This window comes from Thunnus thynnus, chromosome 14 (genome assembly GCF_963924715.1).
Source record: "Thunnus thynnus chromosome 14, fThuThy2.1, whole genome shotgun sequence".
NCBI classification, from domain to species: domain Eukaryota; kingdom Metazoa; phylum Chordata; class Actinopteri; order Scombriformes; family Scombridae; genus Thunnus; species Thunnus thynnus.
In genome coordinates this window covers 3,498,021-3,522,462 of record NC_089530.1, presented here as the reverse complement: position 1 = coordinate 3,522,462, position 24,442 = coordinate 3,498,021, and the positions used below count along the sequence as shown (strand labels likewise).

General features: G+C 40.2%; 1 protein-coding gene across 1 annotated transcript in view; it reads left to right on the top strand.

Moving 5' to 3' along the window:
• slc24a3 (solute carrier family 24 member 3) overlaps positions 1-24,442 on the top strand; it is a 108,555-nt gene that overhangs the window by 23,269 nt on the left and 60,844 nt on the right. Inside the window, exon 2 of the mRNA XM_067609355.1 lies at positions 14,785-14,910. Coding sequence (XP_067465456.1) covers positions 14,785-14,910 — 126 coding nt within the window. The remainder of the gene's footprint in view (positions 1-14,784; positions 14,911-24,442) is intronic.

Genomic DNA, 24,442 nt, shown 5'->3' with positions numbered 1-24,442 from the left:
GCACTGTTATTTGCAAGAGGTCAGATCAGATTTGTCTGTCCAGACATCACCAACCTATCTGCATGGTAGTGACAATAAACATGGTAATCTGTGGTAATAGCGTAGGCGTCAGTAACTATGTATGCCGATGATGCAGCTTTCCAACGCAGAAGCATGAGAAATGGCGATCCAGCCTCCCCCCAAAGTGCCAGCAGACAATTTAGTTCAGCGTCTGTCCACAGACGGTTGTTCTCTGTCCTGCCCTCCATATTGCTCTGCTAGTAGCAGCATGGACTCTGCTCAGCTGCTCTGATGCACTTCCATCACTCTGGATTTGAGACGATAAAATCCAATTTGAACGGCCGGACTGAGACACAACTGTAGAAATCCGATTGGAATCACATTTCAAACCACCTCCAAATGTGGCTTGGATCCGATTTGCAAAAGTTGCATTTCACATGTGTTTTTTTTACTGTCCAGACTTTCTAAAATCAATCTGGATACAAACTTGATATGCCAAAAAATGGATTTGGCCTGGTAGTCTGAACAGGGCCTAAGAAGCTAGACGCAGCATATCATATAAACTCTGTTGGAGTATAAACTGTGCCACAAAGGAGGCATGGTTCTCTCTCAAGGAAACAGTACTCGGTGGTACAAATACATCTCTTGAATAAGTGCAAACTTGTGCAAACTTATTGTATACTTAGCAATCCAGCTAGCTCCAGCTTGGAGAGCTATTGTGAATGGCTAGAGCATGGATGTATTATAAGAACTAAATACCGGACTCAAAGATGGCACTTATTTAATCGGATGTAAGTTGCTCACCTGAGTCAAAAAAGTTTCTAGCTTTTGGGTTTGCTTCCGCATTGAGCCACACACTGAATATGCAAGGTAGTGTTTCTGCCATGAGTTCCTGCTCAGCCCATAGATTGTATATTGGCATGACGTCACAGACTTTAAAATTGCTTTTTCTAGGCTCAAGGAGAGTTTTACAAATATAAAACCTTCATGGATTTGTAATACAAATGACCTTATATGCAGCTCCAGGTATACTTTTAACAGTTTTACAGACGTCTCTTTTATAATGGTGGTCTATGGGGAAAATGCTTTTTGGGCTGCAAGTTATTTTTTGCAGCAAAACCATGAGTGACCACTAGGAGAAATTGGTAGCAAGGCTGAGCGGCGGCACTGTATTCAGTTGTCTTAATACTTCCATGGGTTAGAGCTAGCATGCTCCTGCTTAGCTAGTATGTTACTGGTTAGCTTGTCCGCTTGTTGGCAACTAGTCCTGCAAATAATCACTACGTCACCAAGCTTCAGTTCGGCCACAAGCTTTTTTGAGATAGACAGACAAAGCAGAAGACATGTTACTTCACATTTTACTCAAAACAAAGGCCAAGCGTACGACTCCAAACACACATATTTATACTCATATACCTGCACAGAACACGTCATTATCAGACTGCCTTTTAGTCATGTGGAGCTTTGTCCAACTCATCAGATCATGTTTTGTCCATCACAAACCTCTTGTAAGATACACACAGAGAATACACCATCTACTTCCCCCCCAGTCCAGTTTTGGACAGTTTAGGCAAATACACCCTGATTACATAACTATCTTGTCTGAAGTCATTTCAGCACTGGAGAGACAATTTGTACTGAAATGTGTGTGTGTGTGTATGTGTATGTGTTTTGTCAGATCTCTACACATAAAACATTTCTACAGTGATAATCTTCCTCTCACTCTCACACACACTTTATTTTTGCTGCTCTGAAGCTCATACATTATTTGGTCTGCTTTGTAGTGTGGAAGAGAAGTCATGCAGTAAGTCTTTGTAAAAGATGAAGTGAAAAGCTCTCTTCAGCTGTACCTGTGTGTTTCTTGCATCATGTGTGTTTGATTGGCAAAGGCAACATGACACTTATGTAATACATTCACATACTCTGACATGAGTGACATCATGTTGACATCATGGGTTATCACATGTGACATGTATACTGGATGAGTTGCTCATCCAAAGAGACATGGATCTGCTGTGGGCCAGAAAGAAAGAGCAAATTTGGTTCATTTGTCTGCGGGAAAGGTCAGAAAAGTCAAATAAAAATTGGAACAGGATCAAAGATGATTTGGTCTCCCTCGTCTCACTGTAACTTTTTCAAATATCAAACAGGACTCTCCTCTAAAATCTTGTCATTTCTAGTTGTGATAATATTTCCTCATCTTAACCTTTTTTTGCATCTTTGGTTAAGATTTTCTCTTTGGCTCTACTAATGAAGGTGAGCTTATTCTTCAGCATGATTCATCAACTATTTTGTGCTTGAAATACATCTGGTGTCCTTTTTCAGTTTTGTACTGAAAAGCAATAAAATACAGAATATTCCTGGTCCTTCATTGTAGAGGTATGTAGAAGATTCCAGGTTTCTTGGAATTGATATCATATGCCGATTTATAATTATGTCTCAAAATGTATACAGTAATTGTCTATTGTTTTTGAAATTGCAACAACTAGCTACTTGTAAGAAGATTACTATAATCAATATAATCAATATTCTATTTATTGAAACCGTGATTTTAAAAGAGAGCTATTTAAAATGGTGAGAGTTTAATTAGGCTATAACTCATGCTATTACAGTAACTGTGTGCTAAAAGGCGTTAAATAACAATTGAAAAACCATTGATTTAAAATAACTGTCACCAGCAAATTCAAACACCACTCCGTGTCATTGTAATGTTTGAAAAGATACATTAGACTGTGTCTGGATAAACGAGTTAACATTAGCTGGTCACTTCATGTTGTTTTCAGCCAGGCAAGTGTTGTGGATATTGTCTGAAAACACTAAACACACATATGAAATAATACACAAAACACTGCTGGGTTGAAGATTAAAAAATATTTTTGTACAATAAGGAGACGGAACACACAAAGATTTGCATCAGTTCGTCTCACCAAACAAAGCAAGCAAACCTATTCTATTAAAGTTACAGAATGAACAGAGAAATGATCTGTGATTGGACAGCTTTTATGATTACAGCCAATGGCAAACAACCACGAGGTGTTCATTTACATGCTCATGTATGCTAGATAAGAGCCACATCTCCCATGGACACAGGAAGGCAAAAGCCCGAAGCTATATGTGGCCTTTGACCACTTAACCTGTCCTGTTTACTCCAAGACCCCTAATGATACCTTATCTGAGCCTAGGCCAGAATGGAAAGAGGAGTGGGCCAAGGACATGCACACATTAACAGAGCAAATGATCATCCTTGCACAACTCTGCACGTAAAAATGATAAGCAAATCCTTTGGTCTTTTATTACATTTACATAACACTAGCTAGCAGCTAGCTTAGTGGATGTTTAGTTTTTAGCCTGCTGATGGTGAGCAGTAGATGGAATCTTCCAGTTTGACTTTTAGGCGTGTCATATTATCATTTTAAACTTAAGCTATGAATCAGGACCCATGAAATTTGGGGTGTAAAGTCCTTTCAGTTTGTGAAGTTACCGTTAGCTTGCAGTTTTGTATAGCTGTCAACTGCATGAATAGGCTTCATCAGTAAGATACTGAAAGGTTGTCAGATGTATCTTACAATTCGTCATTACTATCATATGTTATAGCTCTAGCTTTTTTCAATCAATATGTCACTTTTGAATGCTATGAGTCTGTTTGAAAATTAATTGTAAGTATACAGCAAATGTATTCTTATTATTTATCACTGACATCATTATTGCCTTGATGTGGTTTGGACAACATGTTGTATGACCCAGTTTGTTTGAACACATCCACACCAACTCACCCACCCACACACACAAACAAGACCGTGGAGTGCATTACTTTGTTTTTAGCAGGACTTGTCTTCTGTACTATCACCTCCTCAGAACGATGCTTCAAAGATATCAAAATTCTGATTGCGCTTCCCTCAGTCACACTTGCATGATCATACCTGCCTTGAATTTGCTGCCGGTAGATATCAGTTTTATGGTTGAGGCAGGGTTGAGAGCCGTGAAGAGATAAAAACAGACAACGGAACTTTTACCCCTGTCAAAGATGACTTTGTGGTATAAAAATAGCTGGGGTGCTTTTGTTTATAAAAAAAGTTGCTGACAGAAAACTCTTGCATCTCTTGCAAAATTTCAAAATAAGATGTGAACTAATAAGTGACAACCATGATAATTGCACTATGAAACTATTAGATGCCTAGTCAATATATGGTAAACCTGTTTGCTTTTTAGTTAATTTGAAACAAGCTGTTCTATACTAACATCAGAAAGCTGACAGTTAGCTGACCAGTAGCGGGAAGGCTCAGATAAAGCTCCACAAGAGAAGAGGGGAGTGTTCCACACCGTCCCCCGTATGACCCTTTTTTGCAGGCGGAGAGGCTCCTCTGAGCCCCCCTGCCTGGCCCGACCTCAGACAGGAAGAGAGACGAGAGCAAGAGGCGATAGATGACAGCACACTTACACGCTCACAGCAGGAGTGGTGTCTGACAGTTTCAGCTAATGAGACCATTAACAAGCTGTCACGTTCATTAAGCAACAATTAAAGAAACTCTCTGACGGGATTATATTGTTTTTTTATGTAGGTGTATAATCTATCATGAAAATTCACATTAAGCATACTGTATAAAGTATATATATATATATATATATATATATATATATATATATATATATATATACCCTCAGGAAATCTTCCTTGACATCACTTGCAGAGACAGATACAGTATTTCTTTAAAACACAAGCGACTGATGTCATTCTAACCACTCATGGTCTTATTGATTTATGGATGGACAATCACACGGCAAGGCTTAGCTGGCTGGTGTGTCTCTGAGAGAGTGAGGTGTGTGACATGCAGTTCACAGCAGTGAGATATTTAGAGGATGTAGCTGAGCACTCGTAGATAGTGTGTTTCTGAATTTCAGTTGGCAGTGTGACAGTCAGGATTTGTAACAGCGCATTGACTGCTTGACTGTCTGGAAAAGCAAATTCTGTGTAGAATGATTCTGCCTCTGACCGCTCACACTGTAGATGGTGTTTTCTTTTTTTTTTTTGGTCTACATATAGAGGAATTGTAGTGATGTATGGGAGCTTAAACCAAAGCTCACTGAAATAACTGCCCAGTGTAAATGCTGATAGCATGACGAGGTGTAGCGTAAGTTTACATCACCAGCTTAGCAGGAAAGTGCCATTGTGTATCATCCACCTATTAACAAACCTAGTAGCATTGACTGACTGCTGCTTTTAAACCATTCTACAGTCTCCTTGCCAAAATCATGGTATAATTTTATGTGGATTTAGTACAATTTTGGGAATTCTAAAACACACAATTAGCTTTTCGGCCATCATTTACATACTTTCATAGCATGGATCCCAGGTTAATGGTATCAACATATTAACACATTTGTGATCTGCTTTAAACAGCTCTGCCTCTTAAAAATGTGTCTGGTGGTTTACTTTGGCTTAGTTCTAAGTAAAAAAAAATAGCTGTCATTTCCTTGCAAGTGTGTGTGCATGCACAGCAACAATACAGACAGCTTTTATCTGCTTCAAGGATGGGCAACTTGGATGATAGAGAGGGCTCCAAAAATGTTAGCCTCACTACCAGAGGACCAGATTGTGATTGAGCAATTCCATCAGTAGGATACTGTAACCCCATCACTCAGTTAGCCAATAATAGCTACTTATTTAATGAAAAGAACAAAACATATACTGGTAGTTTATTTTACCAACATTTCTATTTTTCATATTCAAATGTGTTCATGTGTGCATAGAGATCTGCACCAGTTTGGCCTCTTCCCTGCAACTGCATTTTCAGGTGATTAAGATGAGAGGTAATATCGGCAAGCGAGACCATGTCGCAGAGAAAATCTGTATCCCTGAGTTTACTGCAGTAATATCACATCGAATGCTGTCCTCCAAGAACACTGGGATTTCAGCGTGCAGCACAGAAAACCTCTCCAAGCACTTCCCGCGGCTGATCCATCTGATCTCAATGTACATCTGTAAATCCCCATATGCACATCGCTTCACTGTTTCACTATCTGACAAGGGCTTCTTTGCTTTAGCAAACTCAAGGGAAACAGCATAAGATGTCTTGAGAGAGGGCTCCTGTGTAGTCGTGGCTTTGGTAAAAAGGCTCTGCTGTCAGTGTATTTTTTCCTTTGAGGTCAGCGATGATAGCGGCTCTGGCAGCTCCGGTGTACATGTCATATTTGTCTTTGTGCGTGGTGCTGCAGTGGCGACTCAAGTTGAAATCCCTCATGGCTGATTTTGTTTCTAGGCACACTAAGCACATAGGTTTGTCTCTGAATTCCGAAAAAAGATAATGTTTCCCATTTTGCCTGGAAGGCACAGTTCCCCTGGTCCAATTTTCTTTTTTGGTGGCTCGTGTCTCTCGTTGTAGTTTGCAAAGAGGCCTGGTAGGCGAGACCAGATGAGACCGCAGTTGCTTGGCTACAGGCTTCTTGCATTTCAAGGGAGTGCCCTCTATCAGTGGACAGTATAATCACAATTGGGATCCAGTTTAGATGTAGTGAAATGGTCCGCTTGCTTCCCATCCCTGATCTGGTTGGTTGTGCATCAAAAGGTTACAACAAACAAGGTCTGAGTTCAAACTTTGAGCCCACTAAAAAACATAAATGTTGAATTAACAGCAATACATTTTCAAAAAGCTACCACCCTTATCTAAACATATGAAGTAAGCCACACAACATATAGTTAAGAAGGTTGAGGTTCTGTTCCAAGGCTGGGTTTTTGGTTATTAGCGTAGTTAAACATGTCAATGGGATTTTGAAGTAGGTTTTCTTTCCTCTGTAACAGAACCTGCAGGTTCCAGTTTCACTTTGTCTCTTCATTAGCTTGAGTCCTATTGTTTTCGTCTTCTTATAGGCCATCATTTCTTCATTATCAGTTGTGATAACATTATCTTCAACAGCCTGCTGCACACTGATGGCAGCTTGTTCAGCAGGGGTTGAGATTCTTCTGCCAGCTGTTTAGGATGGGCATTTTTCCAGTCAGTTGCTTCAACAAATTACTTTGACATAAACACAACTTACATTTTTATGTGATATTCTTTTTTTTATTTGACAAAAAAAACCCAAATTAAAGTAAACCATCTGCACTTTCAAAGCATTCGGCGTCATCAAATTGTACTTTCTTTACCCTTTTCACTCCTGCACAGATGCATATTCAGGCAGCAGAAGGAGCAATCAGCCAAGGCAAAACACATTTTCTTTGATAGATATTGACACTGAGTTTAATGTAATGCGTCAGAGCATTAATTCTGTTGAATTGCATATGTAGGATTTCACAAGTAACACAGTTTGCACCAGACAGTAACTCATGTTATTCCAAAAATCAAACTATAAAGTGTAACAGTACTACATTACTGGGAAAAGTAATGTCATTACAAAACACATTACCCCAACACCGACCATGACACTATGCAGAGGTATCACCTCTCCTGTCCAGCTCTCACAGTAACTCAACATTCAACACAAGTGTGAAACTCTGCTCTGCAGCAGTAACGTGTTCACACACAGCTGCACAGTGTGGCACATCGTCTTCTCACATGAACTCTAATAGACACAAGACACAGCTTGTTCCACTCTAACATGTAAGCTTTAAGCAATAGTTAAACTTTCATTATTTTAGATAATCAAAGATCACAGCTGGTGCAATTTTTAGTTTTGCTAAGTCATTTGGTTTTGGGCTGGTTAGTTGAGTAAAAACATTCAGTACCATGAAGAGAAGGATTGACACTGAAGCAAATAACGGCGTCCCTGTCAGAGCTGACACATCTGGCTCAAAAATGATTAGATGAGCTTTCATTGATCAGCATGGGTTGGGTACCTGAAACACAATACTAATGTAATTACTAATGTAATAATGTATGTATGCATTTATTCTATAATAATACAGAACAGTAACCTAGATATTGCATGTCCTGTGAAGAGAAGCCAAGGATGTTAGTATCACGTGTAGCATGTTATAGCTGTGTATAGTAGGAGCCACGTGCTCATGGCCTGATTCTTTTCTCTCTAGGGACAAGGTTGTAGCTCACACTCATACTGTACATACACACAGGACTTTAATAGACTAGTGATATCCCTCAACACAAATATACAATATACAGAAACCAAACACACAGCACACATGCTACACATAGGACCATGCTCTATACACAAGGACTCAGAGGTGTCTTCATGGACATGGAGAAATGCATGAACACATGTACTCACATGCATACACGCACATGCCTGCCAAGGGACGCTAATGAAGATGAAGTAGCTAATTAAGGATGACAGTGAGGAGCGATGGGCGGCCATGTTATGTGACGTTATGGGGTCGGCCTGGACCTATAGATATAGGACTTTGGCCAATATAGGACACTGTGTTAGTAAGGGAGAGGGAAATGGATATATGAATGTAGTGGATGGGTAGAATATTTGTGAGGTTCTTTGCAGCTCCCTTGGTGTTTAAGATTCCCCCTGAAGCATTTTTCTATACACACTCATCTCACACACATATGCTGCTGGCCTAGATCTATGAGGTGGGTGATTCCTGCAGGTACTGCACATCTTGGCTGACTCCATACTGTCTGACATCCGGAGGGAAATCCACCAAAATACACAGACATTCATTCACCTAGTGTTTAGCCACCTTTCTTCTCCCTTTGTATTATTGTCTCCTACCTCTCTGGGCTCTGTTTTCCTGCCCGCACAATGCCAGCACTGGGCCACATACCGTCTTTATGCAATTTTCCTCAAGTGCGAGTCTATTTTCTGCACCTGTTTGGTAATTTTCTGGCACCGAACGAACATGTTTGTGCCGAGGTGGGAGGAGAGGCGCAGCTGAGGCTGTGTTTGTTCTGACTAAGCAGCGCAGTGCAATTTTGGTGCTTGTTTTGGCATGAAATTGTGTTTGCGTTAAAACCTGCTCAGACCACCTCTTATTGCAAACGCAGACAAAAGAGCAATTTTTGTGGCTTCAGTTGGCGCAAAGCACACAGGTGTCTCCAAAATCACAAAACACCTTTCATTTATGTGTTTTTTTCTCATCTACTGCATTTATTGTATGCATGTTGACAAAGTAAACATTATAAGCATTTCTACTGCAAAAACACAAACATAAAACTAAACGGGTGGCTGGATGCTGTCCCAACACACACTGGCTGAGTGGCAGAGCATTTAAAGAGTGTAGTCTCTCGGAGGTTGCCTTGGATTCCCTGATCTGTCTGTAAAAATGATTAAGTCTCTTGAGTGAGTGGTGAAAGTATTTAAGAATAAACAGCAACTTACTTTATATCTCCCGGATGACTGAGAATCTTCACAGACAACTGACAGAATTCTGGTCACGGCTGAGCCTCTTATATCTAACTTAGAGGACGCTGTGACTTTTAAGTAGATCATGATAGTCAGAATTAATGTCAGTGTGCCTCCTTCCTAGATCTGTGCACTCCTTATACAGTTTATGAGGAGCCTTTCTACTCTCATCTAGGACAGTCGTCTGCTGGCTGAGCTTGAGCTCTGTGTCATTGAGTTGTCGGAAAACGTTTCCGCCAGCTGTTGTTCCTGAAGCCTGCAGTTGATGCTTTGAGTTCTCTGGAGGGCCGCAGCTCTCTGCTGCAACTTAGAACTTCTGTTTCAAGGCTTCTTCAAGTTGTGCCTGTCTTGTCTTGCTCTCTGACCAGACCAAAGGTTTTCAAATGTTACATCAGGGTGATGAAGGCGAAACATGGAGACAGACAGACAGACAGAGAGGGAGGGAGAGCAAGGGGATTATATCAAAAGACAAAAACTATACAAACCAGGGGCGCAGCTAGACTCAGCAGAGAGGGGGTGCAGCATTCATACAATAATAAAATAACTATATTCTATCCTATCCATTAACACAAATTGTCACTTATTGAGCAAAGCAAGCCCACTGTATGTCGAAGAAAACATACAGTGAAGCCATTTTGTCAGACAAGCTTGTTCTGGAGAGCAAAAAACGAAAACATGTTTCAGCACCGAGGACAGAACGCAGCGCTCTATGCGCATCTATTGACGAACGATTCAGCACCACCGCCGATGGACAGCGACAGGCCAGGTGCACTGTCTCAGTAGCATGTCTTTCTGACACGGGGATAACAAACATAAACTAGACACAGCGGTCTACAACACTATACAAGACCTGTTCAAATACAAAGTAGACAGTCAGCAACACCACAAGCAGTGACACAGACAGATGCTAAGATGCAGTAAACATGGAGTTAAACAACAGAAAAATCTAACATTCTGACTGATTTCTTCATTACCAAAATTGAAGTTATTTAAGTTATTAAAGACTAATTATGGATGTTTGTAACTTTGTTGAGCTGTGAAAAGGTGAAAGCGCTCAATATTTCCCGAGAAAGGAGCAGAGCAAATAGAGACAAATCAAAAAAGAAATTGCTCTCTTTTTTATCATCATGTGACCCCACACATATCAAGGTTAGCGAAGTTAATTAAGCACTTATAATAGCAGTGGTGTGGTCAGAAGCCAAATAAAGAAATAAGGTATAAAGTAGGACAACATGTCATTTTATGACAAATTCAGAGTGTTTCATAGTGGTTTAATGCAACAAACCACATTACATTGAATTAGAAAACTCTAGGATGGAATTTAGACAGCATAAGTGCACAGATCATACTGTAGATATGTGACTTACACATATTTCTTCATGTATATTCTTTAAGAGTTTGTGTTCACGTCAGAAAGTATCACTGCATGTAAGACACCACTTACTCCTGTTTTCTATATGCATGAATGAATCCTCACAAGCAACAAGCAGACACCTTCTGCACAGGCTCATCCCCAAACCACACACAGTCAGCAGGTGACTGAACCACTTATACATGCAGAACTGGGGAAAATCCTCTTTATTCAAAGCCTCAGCGGGCTTGTCAGTCCCAGTGCAAGATCCAGTAGGCCTACATAATATAACTTCCATAAGTTACAGAAGTTACATTTTTCATTCACCAATTGTTATCCCTGCTCAGCCTGCTGGAGTTTAGTGAGATCCATTTGTGTATTCCACCATCCTCCAGAGGACAAAATAATCCAAACAGGTTAACAAACTTTGTACATATCACGGTCCCTTGTTAAAACTCCACCCTCCTCTCTTTCAACCACTTTGTCCTTGTCAATGTTTATGTCCTGCTCAACACACAGCAATGAGGTTGGATAGTTTGGCTTCATCCATGCATGAACGCAAATAGCTCTTAATGAGTCTCAGAGAGCTGAAACTTCGACCTTCGTGAGTTTCATTCACCAGAAACATAAAGAGACATGAGTATCTCATATTTTAGCTAAAGTTTTCAGCGAAGTTGGTCATGAACTTTGAATCTCTGCTTCTGCAGTCTTCACTTCCTGTGGAGTCAAGGGAGTGGAAATACGAACAGCGCCACTCTGTTACTGCAACCCATATTGTGGTTGGAGGGCGGATTAAATCTGTAGTGATAAGAACTATCAGAGAATGTATAGAAAAAGTTAAGAGAGTTAAGCTCTACTATTCCTGCTGTGCTTGTGCAATGGCAGTTGGGTCGTGTACTATGTCCCCAGCGGGGCCCCTACTGAGCATGGGTCCTGGGGTAGTCACCCCCTCTGCCCTCATGGACGCTCTGCTTATGATGCAAACACTTGGATGGCAGCTGGCAAACTCTTTAGCAAGGCACCAAAACATAGATACAAGATACAAATCATGTTGCTAATCATTAAATAATTAACTGCAACGCTGGATATGACAGTTACTTACAGTTAGTTACAGAATCACGGATGTCAATGCTAAATTTAATCCCAAACCAGTCAGTCGTTCTTAGGGTATCTTTTTCCAGTGTGTCGGGACTCCTACGTGCCGGTTAGTGAAGTTACACCAGAAACCCGACTCGTCCAACAAACATTGCCACACTCAAGACACTATAATCCCTTCACAAACAGATGAAAGTGTATGTGCTTGTGTTCGTCACAAACCTTTCCCAGTAGAGGAGGAAAAACACTCAATACTGAATCCTTTGCAATAGTCTGCCTCACAGCTCTTCACAAGCAGATATGAATATGAAAATCTGAATTTGACTTTGAAATTGATCAATATTAAAATGCAAATGGGAAATATGCATTTTAGCCTTTCATATGATCCTGATCGACAAGGCTCGCATCCCTCTTTCCCATGTGGAGCTGCTACAGTGAAGAGCCTGCGGCTGCTGATACGACTGTGTTTACCTGTGTGACTGACGGAGCTGCACAGCACGTCTGATAGCATGTGCTCGTAGTTTTGGTTCGTCATTGCTGTGTGTGTGTCTGTGCATGTGCGTGAGTTACTCAGTGTTATGTCATGCACCTCCCCCCCCCTCGCCACCCCCAGCCCATCCCCCTGTGTCTTATCCATTACCGTCACGTCACCATAGCAACCTCGGCAGTGGTGATGCATTCTGCTTCACTGGACCACCAACCACCTAAAACACTCAGAGGTGTGTGTGCGTCTGTGTGTGAGTGTGTGTGTGTGTGTGCATGTGTGTGTGTGTCTGTATGTGTGTGTCGACTAATGGAACACACACTCAAGTTATTAAGTAATGACAAGACAAAGAGAGGACTCCTGTGTATGTATGTTGAGTGTGTTTCGAGCTTTAAACTTGTTCAATGTCTTCTAGTAATGTCACATACACACAAACACACACACACGGACACACTGGCTCAGGGGAAGAGCATACAGTAAGTCACAGCTGTATATAAGCTTTGGTGCTGATGCAGCTTGGCAGATTTCAGCCTTTGGTTCTGTTTGTCAAACTATACACAGTGAAATCAAGTGTGCATATCTGTGCATTGTGTGTGTTTTAAGGTAAAATACACATTTCTTTTTATAAGTAAAATTAAAGAGTCAGTTCACCAACTTACATATTCAGTGGTATGTTTCCGTACAGATAGTTTTGATTTAATTTGTGTAGGTTTTGAGATTTCCGCCTGCAGCCCGATACAATTGAAGTGATTGAAATTTTGTTTGTGGTGGTGTCGATTTGGTCCCCATGAACACTGTTCACAATGAGATGTGTGTGGATTATCCAGACTGATTTTAGGGAAGGTAGACAGACAACATTGCCTTCAGTCTGGAACAGGGCTTAAAAAAAGATCAGTGCAAATGTATTTTAGCATTTGACACTGCAGATATCTTGTATTTTGGTTACATTACACCTTCAATGTGGAATATTAAAGCATCCATAAAGCTGCTTGAAAATAAGTTTACTGATCATTTTAGTTTTGTAAGCCTGCACACCTTGGTGTGTACCTGCATCATACCCAGGTGTGTACTTGCAGGCTTACTTTTTCAGCCTGAACATTTTAGTTGCTGCCTGTAAACTTAACATTACAGGCTGTGAGGCATATTTTTCAGTGTGCTCACAGATATTTGACTTTTGACTTAGATCTTAAGCTAGAACAAGTTATTTGGTTAAAGTGTCTCATAACACCATAGCTAGCTAATTTTACATCTGTCAAGTCATGCTAACATTACTAAATTGCTAATGCACTCCCAGACATTATATAGATTTATACATGAAGCTCTAAACACAACATTAACAAATCAAAACTATCTCAATTTACACATCAAACAGGTGCTTTAGTTTTGGTATAATTATCTAGCTGCTTTAGCTGTTAAATGCTCCACCATGTTCACCAGCTAGTCGCTAACTTTGTCTGTCTGCTGTTTGTTGCTGGGCAGGTAGTGTACAGTGGGTTTATCAGAGCTTTTTCACTGAAAAAAGCTGCTTGTGGAGAGCAGTGAGACTAAACCAAAACGGTAATGTTGAAGTTGTAAAACCAAAATAATGAGCTGAAAGTTACTAAAATGCTCAATAGAGCTGAGAGGAACTGGAGGGCTGATTTCTCTGTGGGTTTGTCACTATGAGTGAACCCTTTCATATGTCATAATTTGATTCAGTGTTGATATAGAAATATTGATTACAGCAGCTTTAACTAGATGATTCATTTTACCTGGATTTGTGAAGACTTTTTACAGGTACAAACTTAAATGTACAAGCTTACAAAACTAAAGTTAAGTTTAGATTTTCAAGCACACCTTTAAGACTTATAATTCTGCCTCTTACAGCAGCTACACTCATAACTCCAAAGCATCCTGTTCTAGCTCAGTGCCTTTCTATTCTTCCATCTGCCTGCGACATAGCTGTTTGTAAAACGTTGCAAGCGTTTCATGTTTCTGCGTTTTGATAAATATAGCTGAGCGCGGTGCTATTTATAGAAGCCCCAGCATGCTCTGCACCTAAGTCAGGGCCTGTTGCATGGTGGGAGAGAAGATGGGTCGGAGGTGGGGCGCTTGAGGATACTGTGACCCAGATGACTGAGCTGGAATGATCGGCCTTGCGGCACAGCATGCTGCCATACTAATGCTCCCGCAGGAACGTGGTGACACAAGATGCATGTCTCATCTCCCTTTGTTCTGTGGGGAGAAGGAATGTTTGGAGTATTTAGGAATGTCAATTAACTGTGGAACTAAGAGCTTGTGCATCACCACCATTAGAGTGTTTGAGAATAAAAAGTCTGTAGCCAATGTTCATCAATAGATCTGTTTAAACGTCCTCCACTTTGTTGCATAAAACCGAGTTTGTCATTTTATGTGATGCATTCAGTGTCTTTCATAAAGCCAACTCCCCAGGCAGAGAGCTGCCACTAATGGTTTGTGTGGTGGTTTTGTTTGAAGTGAATGAGAGTCCTCATGCAACCATTAACCATTCTACCATCTCTTTTTCTTTGTTGCTTTCTCTTTATGACTGTCTCAGGATATCACATTTCCAACTCCATGGTGGTGAAGGAAGCCAGGTGGGAGAGTCGTCACCTTCTACAAGAAGTCTATGACAACGAGTCTAAGCTCTACTCCGAGCCTGAAAAAAACTGCACCGAACCAGGTAAGACTGGCTGAGATGAAGCAGTTCAAATGACCCCATTTGTGTCTTTGCAAGCAACATGGAGGAGGACTTAATCTCAGTATCTCCAGGCCAGTGTTCATATAAATATTTTTCTCAAAAGCTTTGATTAGTGTAACTAAATGGTTATGTCAAGAGGCTTTCATTTCTGTATGAAACACGCCTTCTGTATCTTATTGTGGAGTTTTTGGATGTGGTTGGACTGGAATTCCTGCTGGCTGCTGCCTTTTTGGAGTTATAACTCAGTCAAATCTTAACACACAGACATGAAACACATATTAATATCATTCAGTGTGACTCACACATTATCTTCAATGTCCAACTCTAATAAACCTCCATAAATTTGCTTAGAAATCATAGAAAAAAGATGCTTCAGAATTTGCCTAAGAATGAACACATTTTCAAGTTTTGTACGTCCATCATCAGGTTAGCAAAAATATTTTTTCACACAAAAGTCAAATTTCACACTGAGCTGATGAGGAAACAAGTAGAAGGAAAAATGCTCTTTAAAATACAAGGACGTCGCTTTGAATTTTATGTTGATGAAGGCAAATTTTGTCAGTCTTAATGGACATCCGTACAGCTGATTATACAATCTTGTTACATCAAGTTAAAGGTACTTTGCGTTGACAGGATATGTCTGAGGCAAGTTCCTTTGGACCAATGGCCTGTCACTTGTGGTGTACCTCAGGGAAGTGTAATGGGACTACTGGTGTTGTATTCAAGTCAGCCTCCCAGCTCCTGTAGGCTGTTGAAAATGACTTACATGTATATACAGTACATGAAAATTCAACATTTTGAATACTCTTTGTACCACTTTTATTTTACAGGTTTTTCCAAGCATGATTTCCATTGAACTTTCCTGGAAAGAACTATGTAATTTTATACCATTTATAGTGATTTTCTTTCCCTTGAAATTTCTTTGAAGGAGAAGCTCAGTATAAACCCAAGTAAATATCAATTTATTATTGTAAACTATATTTTCCCTATATGTTGAATTATACACTCACCTGCAGATAAATTTTGCATTTTTGCATGTTCAGTTGACCTGCTGTTCACTGACTAAAAGGCCGTCTTGATTAGACTAGCTCACCAATTAATGGAATTTATTCATTGGATGTGTACCAATTAAACACTGTCTTTATTATCTATCAAATTACACAGTTCTTCCCTATATAGTTCTGTATTACAAAGAAAAGATATTAAAAAAAAAATATATATATATATATTTTTTTTTTTTATATATATATATGTGAGTTTTTAGTGGCATTAGATAACTGCAAAACTACATTTTGGAATAGCTGAAATATACAAATGTTCACGTTTCCTTTTTTTCAACCCCAAACTCCAAATCCGCTAGTCCGCTACATTTAGTATTACATTTAGATGGTTTCTTAATGACTCTCCTGGCTCATCTGTTGGGGTTGGTGATTGGATTCTGTACAAAAACAGAAAAATCAGGTGTCCAGCAAAAGAAGAAAATAGCATGACACCCCACCGCCTCTTCCCTTCACCCTTACACACAAACACACACTAGACAGTCTCCAGAGAGTTGGCTACAGAGGAGTTGAACTGAAGATGAAAAATGAACAGCACTCCCTCTGGTGAGGAGCGTGAGTTGGAGACAAACACAGAGAGAGAAAGTGAGGGGGATGTTGACATTAAAGCGAGAGTGTTGGACTTTTCTCTCCCTGTTGGCAGTGAGAGTAATTATAAAAACACTGTCGACACGTGATATTTGTTGATGAAGCTCAATATCTGTAGTGTGCTTACTTTGATCTTTAACATTAGATTCTTAGTTTAGATCTTCCCCTTACCTCATGAGTTAGTGACGGCGGATTTTAAGGCTGCTGCTGGCCATGATCACCAGCAGGCCGTCCTCCGTGCACACAGACGCAGGGACGAGCCAGAGAACAACTGCCGCTTAGAACGAGAACTGGAGCGACCCGTCTGCCATCCGGAGAGAGACACACCGAGAGCAGGCTGAGCAGCCAGAGAGCGGCAGAGTTTCTGCTGAAAACAAGCACCGAGACCCAGGGAGACACGAGAGCAGCTGCTCGTTAAAAGCTACGTGTGTTTACAGCAGAGAGCTGGAGGGAGGACAGACGTCTCACTCTGCTGCTGATGCTGCAGACGGTCACAAAGCAGATGTCTGTCGTCCAACTAAATATTGATAAGACGCTTTTACAAATTAGTTTTTTTATTTAATGAACATGGGTGCTGATACGCGAAATGAACTAAATGGGTTTTATTTCTATAAAAAAACAAAATCAAAACGATGGTGGGGGTGATTGGCAAGTAATGTAATCGGTGTATGCCTGAACACTGTGTAACACCGGTAACTGACTACCGCAGCAAGCCTCCTCCCAGGTAGAAATCCTCTCTGCTCTCCCTGAGACTGGATGCTGCCGGCGTCGCCGCATGTTTCCCCTAGCCTGTCTGCTAGTCTCTTCCTCGGCGTGTACCAAAACCTTTCATACCGCATGTTTGTTTTCACTGTGGGCTTGTGTGTGTCTTTGTGTGTTTTCCCCACGGTGCGGAGTGTGTGAGTGTTTTCCATGTGGAATCCTGGGGCTTTACAAGGCTGACGTCCTGCCAAGCATTCTCTTGATCTCATTGTAAACACACCGCCCCCATCTAATGCACGCATGCACACACACACACACACATGCACACATTCCTCCTTCCTGCAGTTTGGGGATGCAGAGACGATGGATCCTGCAGTCTGACTGGATTCGTACGGACGAGTTATATTTAGACAGCACATAGTTTATAGCCTGTTTCTGTTTAATTACACTTTGTCTCCTGAAACACTAATTACCTTAATAGGGATTATTCTTGCTTTCCTGCACTAAAAGGGGCCTTCACAACGTGCTCCTTACGCCTCACTCGCTCTCTCTCTCTCTCTCTCTCTCTCTCTGTCGCTCCAATATCATCTGTTTAGCTTTCTCGTCCCCCGGAGCACTCACCGTCGCCAGATTATTTTTGTGTTTTTCTTTCTTTCTCCCTTCTTTCTCGGGTGTCTTTTTTTTTGTTTGTTTCAGACACAATCATCAGTTCAGTTTCAAGTCATAGAGCATTCTTGTCATGCACACACACACACACACTCACTGAGGAGATACAGTACGTGCATGTGTGTCTTTGTGCATGCTGCTGATGTGCTAACACATGCATGCACGTCTTCATCTAAACAAATATTTAATCTCATGTGGTGCATCGCAGCCTTATCGTACTCGGGACAAGTTGAGAAAATTCAGGCAGGGTGGTTAATTGGATTTGTTTCATTTGTTTAACTTCCTGCAAGATTAGACTCAAAAACCAAATGACAGTGTCTCTGAAATGAAGAAGATTACGTCTTCTTGCTCTCGGTACTCTTGTTTCAGGTTGAATTACTTGACAAACATGTGAAATTATTTCATGCTCCTGCCCAAAAAATATCTAAAGTGGAGGAGTTATGGAGGTGAGACAGGATTTTTTCAGTCAGCAGTCTTTTTTTTTTTTAACAAGACATAAGGAATGCACTGCAGGGGAATAAGGGAGTAGGATATTTGCTGGAGTAGGCTCCAGATGCCTCCGTTGGGGAGAAGAAGAAGGAGAATTTCTACGGCTGTTGTCGGTGCGTTTTCACAGCAGCCGTTTGGGGGAAATAGACTAGGTGCTATTTTTAGTGGCGTTCACTTGACAGCCCCACTGAAAATACGCAACAATGGAGCTTGGACACGTGATGGCAAATACCTCAAAATAACGTTGCTCCTTCTGCTGTTGACTCAGGCCAGCTGGGGTCTGTGCAGCTCCCTCAAGTGAACAAATCAATTGAACTGTTGTGAGCTACATTCAGTTTAATAGAGATGATGGTTTTTAGGAGAAACATAGAGGACGCATCATGAGCTGTATGTTACAATGAATATGTTGATGGTTCATCATTATTGTGGGTCAGTTGATTTCTTGGGAGATAACTCAAATCTCAGAGTACGGTCAAGTAAATCTATTATTATTATTATTTATTTAAACACTATAGCTGTAAAATAATGATTTGTGAAACTCTTCAAAATCCTTAATTATCTGAGAAATTTCTTCTTCTCAGGACTTATTTGGGGAATACGAAACATGCCAGGATCCATTTAGTTGCATGTTGGTACTTTCACAAATGCAACTTCACTGCATTTTGTTTTTTGTGTAAACTATAACTACTATATTGAGTTGCAAAGATGACTTATTTTTGGTAACCGTGCTTCTGCAAGTAAAATTGTAAGATGAGAAGTTCACTACGAACATCACTGAGCTTAACACAATCTGCAGCAAAAACTCTCAGATTCTATCATACTATGTTTTGTTGCCAGCTGCAAAAATTAAGTGTTTTGAATCAGCTACAGTTGTGATTCGTGCCTCTGACTGGCTTCTTCTCCATAGCAACGGCAGTTGAGGTTGATGCTTAACAGAACCAACGGAAAAAACATGATTTCTCAGTAACAATGTTGAAATAATTCAAACTGATGGCCATAACATACAACTATCATATGGTAAATAATTCAGGAGATTCCAGTGTTTCTATGTTTAAAACATTGAGGCTATCATTGAAATAAAAATATGACACAGGAATTCAGAGGGGAGAAAATAATTCCAGAACCAGCAGCACATGAGGGCAGAGTTTTCTTAATCTACATTATTATATAAATGCAGATTTTGTACCTCTGTATTACCAAATGATACAAAGTGTCTCTATATCTATATATATCCACTATATTTCATTCATTTGTTTGAAAAAATCAGACAAAAAAGTGAAACTATTCAGCAGTGGCAACACCAACTGAGTTTGTGTAATAAACAGAAGAAGAGCTGGATTAGCATTTGCAATGTTAGCCACTGCAACTACATCTTAGCATTTTCATTATCAATTTATCAGTCGATTATTTTGTCAGATTGATTTAACTGTTTAACTAAGATGTAAGAAATTGAGTGAATTTGAAGCGTGAGGTGACATCTTCAAATTGCTTGTTTTGTCAGAAAAGCAGCAAAACCCAAAGATACTGAATTATTCAAACCAGAGAAAAGCAACAAATCCTCACAGCTGGAAGCAGTGAATGTGTGGCAGTTTTGATTGATAAATGATATAAATGGTGATTATCAATGATCAAAGATGTTGTCATTTGATTCATTTTCTGTTGAGTGACTAAATATTTCAGCATTGATATCTCCCATGGTTGAATCAGCTCCTACATATACTTTACCAACAAACATTAAATGAAAAGAACATGTCTCTGTGTTTGATTGACAGCTGAAATACAGCACAAAACACAACAGCAGTGAAATGGAAGGCCTGCAGATTAGAAAATATCACCAGTCACAATAAATATTTAGCAGATTCAGTCATTTTGTGAGTTAAATGCAGTTTGATTACTTATCCAGGTGAACAGTGCAAGTTCCAGCTTTACCAGCCACATCTGAAAAACATTAAGAGTCTGGGGTTAAACTCTTCCTCTCACGGACACAGAACTGAGAAGACTTTGCTCATATCTGTCAGAAGAGATGTTATGCATTCCTGTGGCAGAAACCATCTCTCCAGCACTCTGTTGTGCTGTAATTGGTCGGATCAATGGCACTTAGGCCTTCCTCTCATCTCACCACTCAAACGCATCCACACACATACACACATAAGAACAAATGTACATAGACAGACTCCCATAACCACAGACACTGGAGGAAATCCACATGCATATACAAATACACATGCATGTCAAGCAAACAGATGTGCATGTTTTTTTCATGCATGTTTGGCACCTTTTTTGTTATTTTTTTATAATATTTTTTGTTATCAAATAAAAAAAAAAAAGGATAAAAAGGTCCTTCTGAGGTCAGACACCAACACCCACGCACACTCAGCTATGATTATGTATTATAACAGTGGAGTGTGTTGGATTAGAGATAATCATGTTTACAGTTGCCGACTTTCTCCGCTCTGCTCATGCACAGCAAACAACAACCTCTGCCTCATTAGAATGTGTGTATTTGTGTGCGTGAGTGTGTGTGTGTGTGTGTGTGTGTGTGAGCGCCATGGTAGCAATAACCTCTGATTGTCATTTCTATCCGTGACTCCTATCCATTCTCATCTAATTCAATCTCGGTCAGTCATAAACAATAAGCGCAGATAGATATTTGGATGTCTGTAGTGGTTCAGCAGACAGTGGAGTCTCCACAGCTCCTGACCTGCAAAATCACACTTGTGCTTACATTTCTGTCTATCAAGTCTTAATTAACCATAAAAATTGAGTTGTTACAGTCTAATTATACTCCAGTTGCACAAATGGAACGTAATCTAAAGGGTTATGCTCTTTTGCTCTTTGTTTTTCTCCACTCTACTTTCTCAATTCATTAGGGTAAAAACTAAAAATCAAACCAAGTTGAAACATTGACATCATGGAGAGTCTGTCAGTTCAGTTTAATTGCCAAAAATGAGTTATCGCACCTGATTTTGATTTAGTTTTAGTCTTAATGTTTTGACGAAAGTGTGTGTCGTGTTTTCATGATTATTTTTAGTATGAGTCTAGCTGGATTTGACAAAACTTTTAAGAGATTTTAGTCGTGGTTTTAGCCATGCTAGCAGCATGGCTCAAGGAATGGAAATGTCGGTTTGTAGGTTGGTCGGTCAGTCCACCACATTAGTATAAAATACCTCAAAAAAGGATGGCTTGCCATGTAATCTGAATGTTTTCGTGGTTTGTCTCAGCTGTTGTGTTGCTGCTTCTTGTCAAACTTTTTGTGGGATTGTAGATTTTTTTTTCTTCAAGAGCCGGTAATGTAAGCTAACACCACTGGCAGAGACATCATTTTACTGAAATGCAAGATGCTGCTTATTAGTGTAACACATTAAGCAGCTAAACTCAGTTTTTGAAGAAGAGAGATTTAGTGGAGGCATATACTTTTTTCAAGTCAGAGGGATACAATGTGTGCTTCTGCAGATGCATGTGGGTCGATTGCACTACATTTGCAAAAATGTGCATTAACAAAGTTATCAGTTAATTTGTCCATTCCTCAGTCTTACACATTATTGTTTGGTTGTTATACGTGGACAAAAATTGTAATTCATGTTGTCACAGTTTTTGTTTTCAAAAGCTTTTAGTCTTTGTCTTGTTCTTGTCGTGAGAAAAAGGTTTTTTTTGATGAACTTAGCACTTCTCTGGACAGTTCAGTTCTCTCTGGACAGCATCATTTTATTGCAGTTGGAAAAGCTTTGGGGCTTGCCCAAAACAATTTGCACTCATACAATCAACACTCATAGTCCCCAGAGGATCAATATGTTTCTGGTGACCGTCTGACCTTTCCTCTAGCACCATCCATTTCCTCTATCTGATGACATCACCGTGAAATTTGCAGAGCACATACATGCTCTCCTGAGGATTAGCCTATTCAATTTTGTCCTCTCCATGAGATGCTTGACCCAGGAATTCTAAGTAACCCTGCACCTTTGCACACAAGATATCTAATAATCTAACTAGCATAGATTATCCTAAAACATTCCAAGCACAGTTATGCTCCCGGGGTGCTCAACCTTTTGATTGTAATGACCCCATGACACCACCATCAGATTTAACACTTTTAGCCCTATTACTGGTAGGACTCCAAGAAAAGCAACATTGTCAGTATACTGCTTGTTCCTTTCAACATGTCCACATTGTGGGGTGTAATGAACCAGTGTTGCAGCAGCCTCAAGGGGCCACCAGTGGGGTTTTAGTCTTTAGACCTGTATTTCCCAGTCAGTACTGTCAGAACTATGTGTTCTGCTGCGGTTTTGCCTCATCTCCCAAATGTAAAATCCTTTGTAAATCCTTTTAAAAACACACAAGAAACCACTGCCCTGACTAACATGGTACAGCATCTATCATGCAGCTAATTATCTGCTTAATGGGACTACTTTCCCTTTTTCCATTACTGCACACTGAGGCAAAAAGAAACTTAAAGGCAGAGCGAGAGTCTATTTGGAGATAATTCTGGCAGAATGGAGGCACCTAAAAATCTAATTGGATTTTTGAAAACATCACATGGCCTTAGAGTTGCAAGGGAGGGTATTTGTCAGAAGCGTTAATAGAAACAGGAAAAGAAAGCAGTAGGGTCTGCATTGCGTTCCAGTATGAAAGTCCTGAATGGAACAATCATTCTCTGGGGAACATGAATGTGGTCAATAAACTCAATGGTCTAGATTTACATACTTTTATGCAAGCTAGTGGTGGGGCTCTAGGAATGGCAGTGTTGGAAATACAGTATGTTGACAACATTTTGATGGATTTGGCATGGAATTTGTGACAGGTATCCATGTTGGCCAGGCGATGGATCCTAATAATTTTGTAGATCCCCTGACCTTTCATGTTGTGCTACTGGCAGTTTGCAATTATCTAGTGAAATATATAATATATCTTTTTGATGGTTTGGCACAAAATTTGTTTCTAGAAGTTTTCCCAATGACTTTGATGATCCCTTGATCCCTCCCTTCAAACTGAAATGTCACGGCAACTATCAGATGGACTGCCATGGAATTTGGTACAGAAATTCATGGTCTCTACAGGGGGAATTAAAATAACGTTGGTGGTTCCCTGACTCTTATTCTCACCAGGTCAAAAAATCAAGTCAGGTTGGCTGGTTTATGACCAAACACTTGGAAAAAACAATGATAATCCTATCAGCCTCAGCTGTACTTTGTGTTTAGTACTATTAACTAAGATGTTAAGCATTACCTGAGAAACATCAGAACATCAGAGATGTTAGTTCAAATCACCACTATAAGTACTGCCTCACATCTAGTCTGCTAGTGTTGATGCTATTGTGAAAGATCAAGAGGTCATTAAAACTGATAGTAATTGTTTTTAGGATCATGAATAACTAAACCAAATTTCAGATCAGTTTGGCTGTTAGTTGTCATGATATCTTGCTCTGAATGAAGTTTTAGATAGATGGTCACCATTTACCATCTTTTTAGCTCTGCATCCTTAGAAAGCAAGTGATGTATTGATAAATTCTTTATCGGTCAGACTGCAACATATCCATCATATCAGAGGGGTCCAATGATGACTGGAGCCCATCAGATTTCTTAATTAAAGGCAAATGCATGCACAGTAGTTATAGCATCATCTACAGGTACATTAACCTCTGCAATCAGATTTATTTAGACATCATAACCCATCTGTGGTCCAGGCTAGCTGTTGCTGTTGTGTGGCCTGTGGTGCTTGACAGGGTAGGAGAACAAACAGGTTGTGAAAGGCAGGCAGGTCATGTATCCTGTTGTATGTGGAGCCTTGGGTGTTTCCAGCCCTGAACACAAATTTTGGGTGAAGACATGATGCCAGCTTCATGTAGAGAGGGAAGCTTGTGTGCTGATTTGGGGACGATTACATGTGTTCTCCCCCATGTGCGGTGTATGTATGTGCACCTCTGTGCGTGTGTGTGTGATTATATGAGTGTGTTTACCAAGCCATCCCTTGCTTGCCCGCGGTCCATCTGTCACTCCAAGAAAGCTCACTAGGCA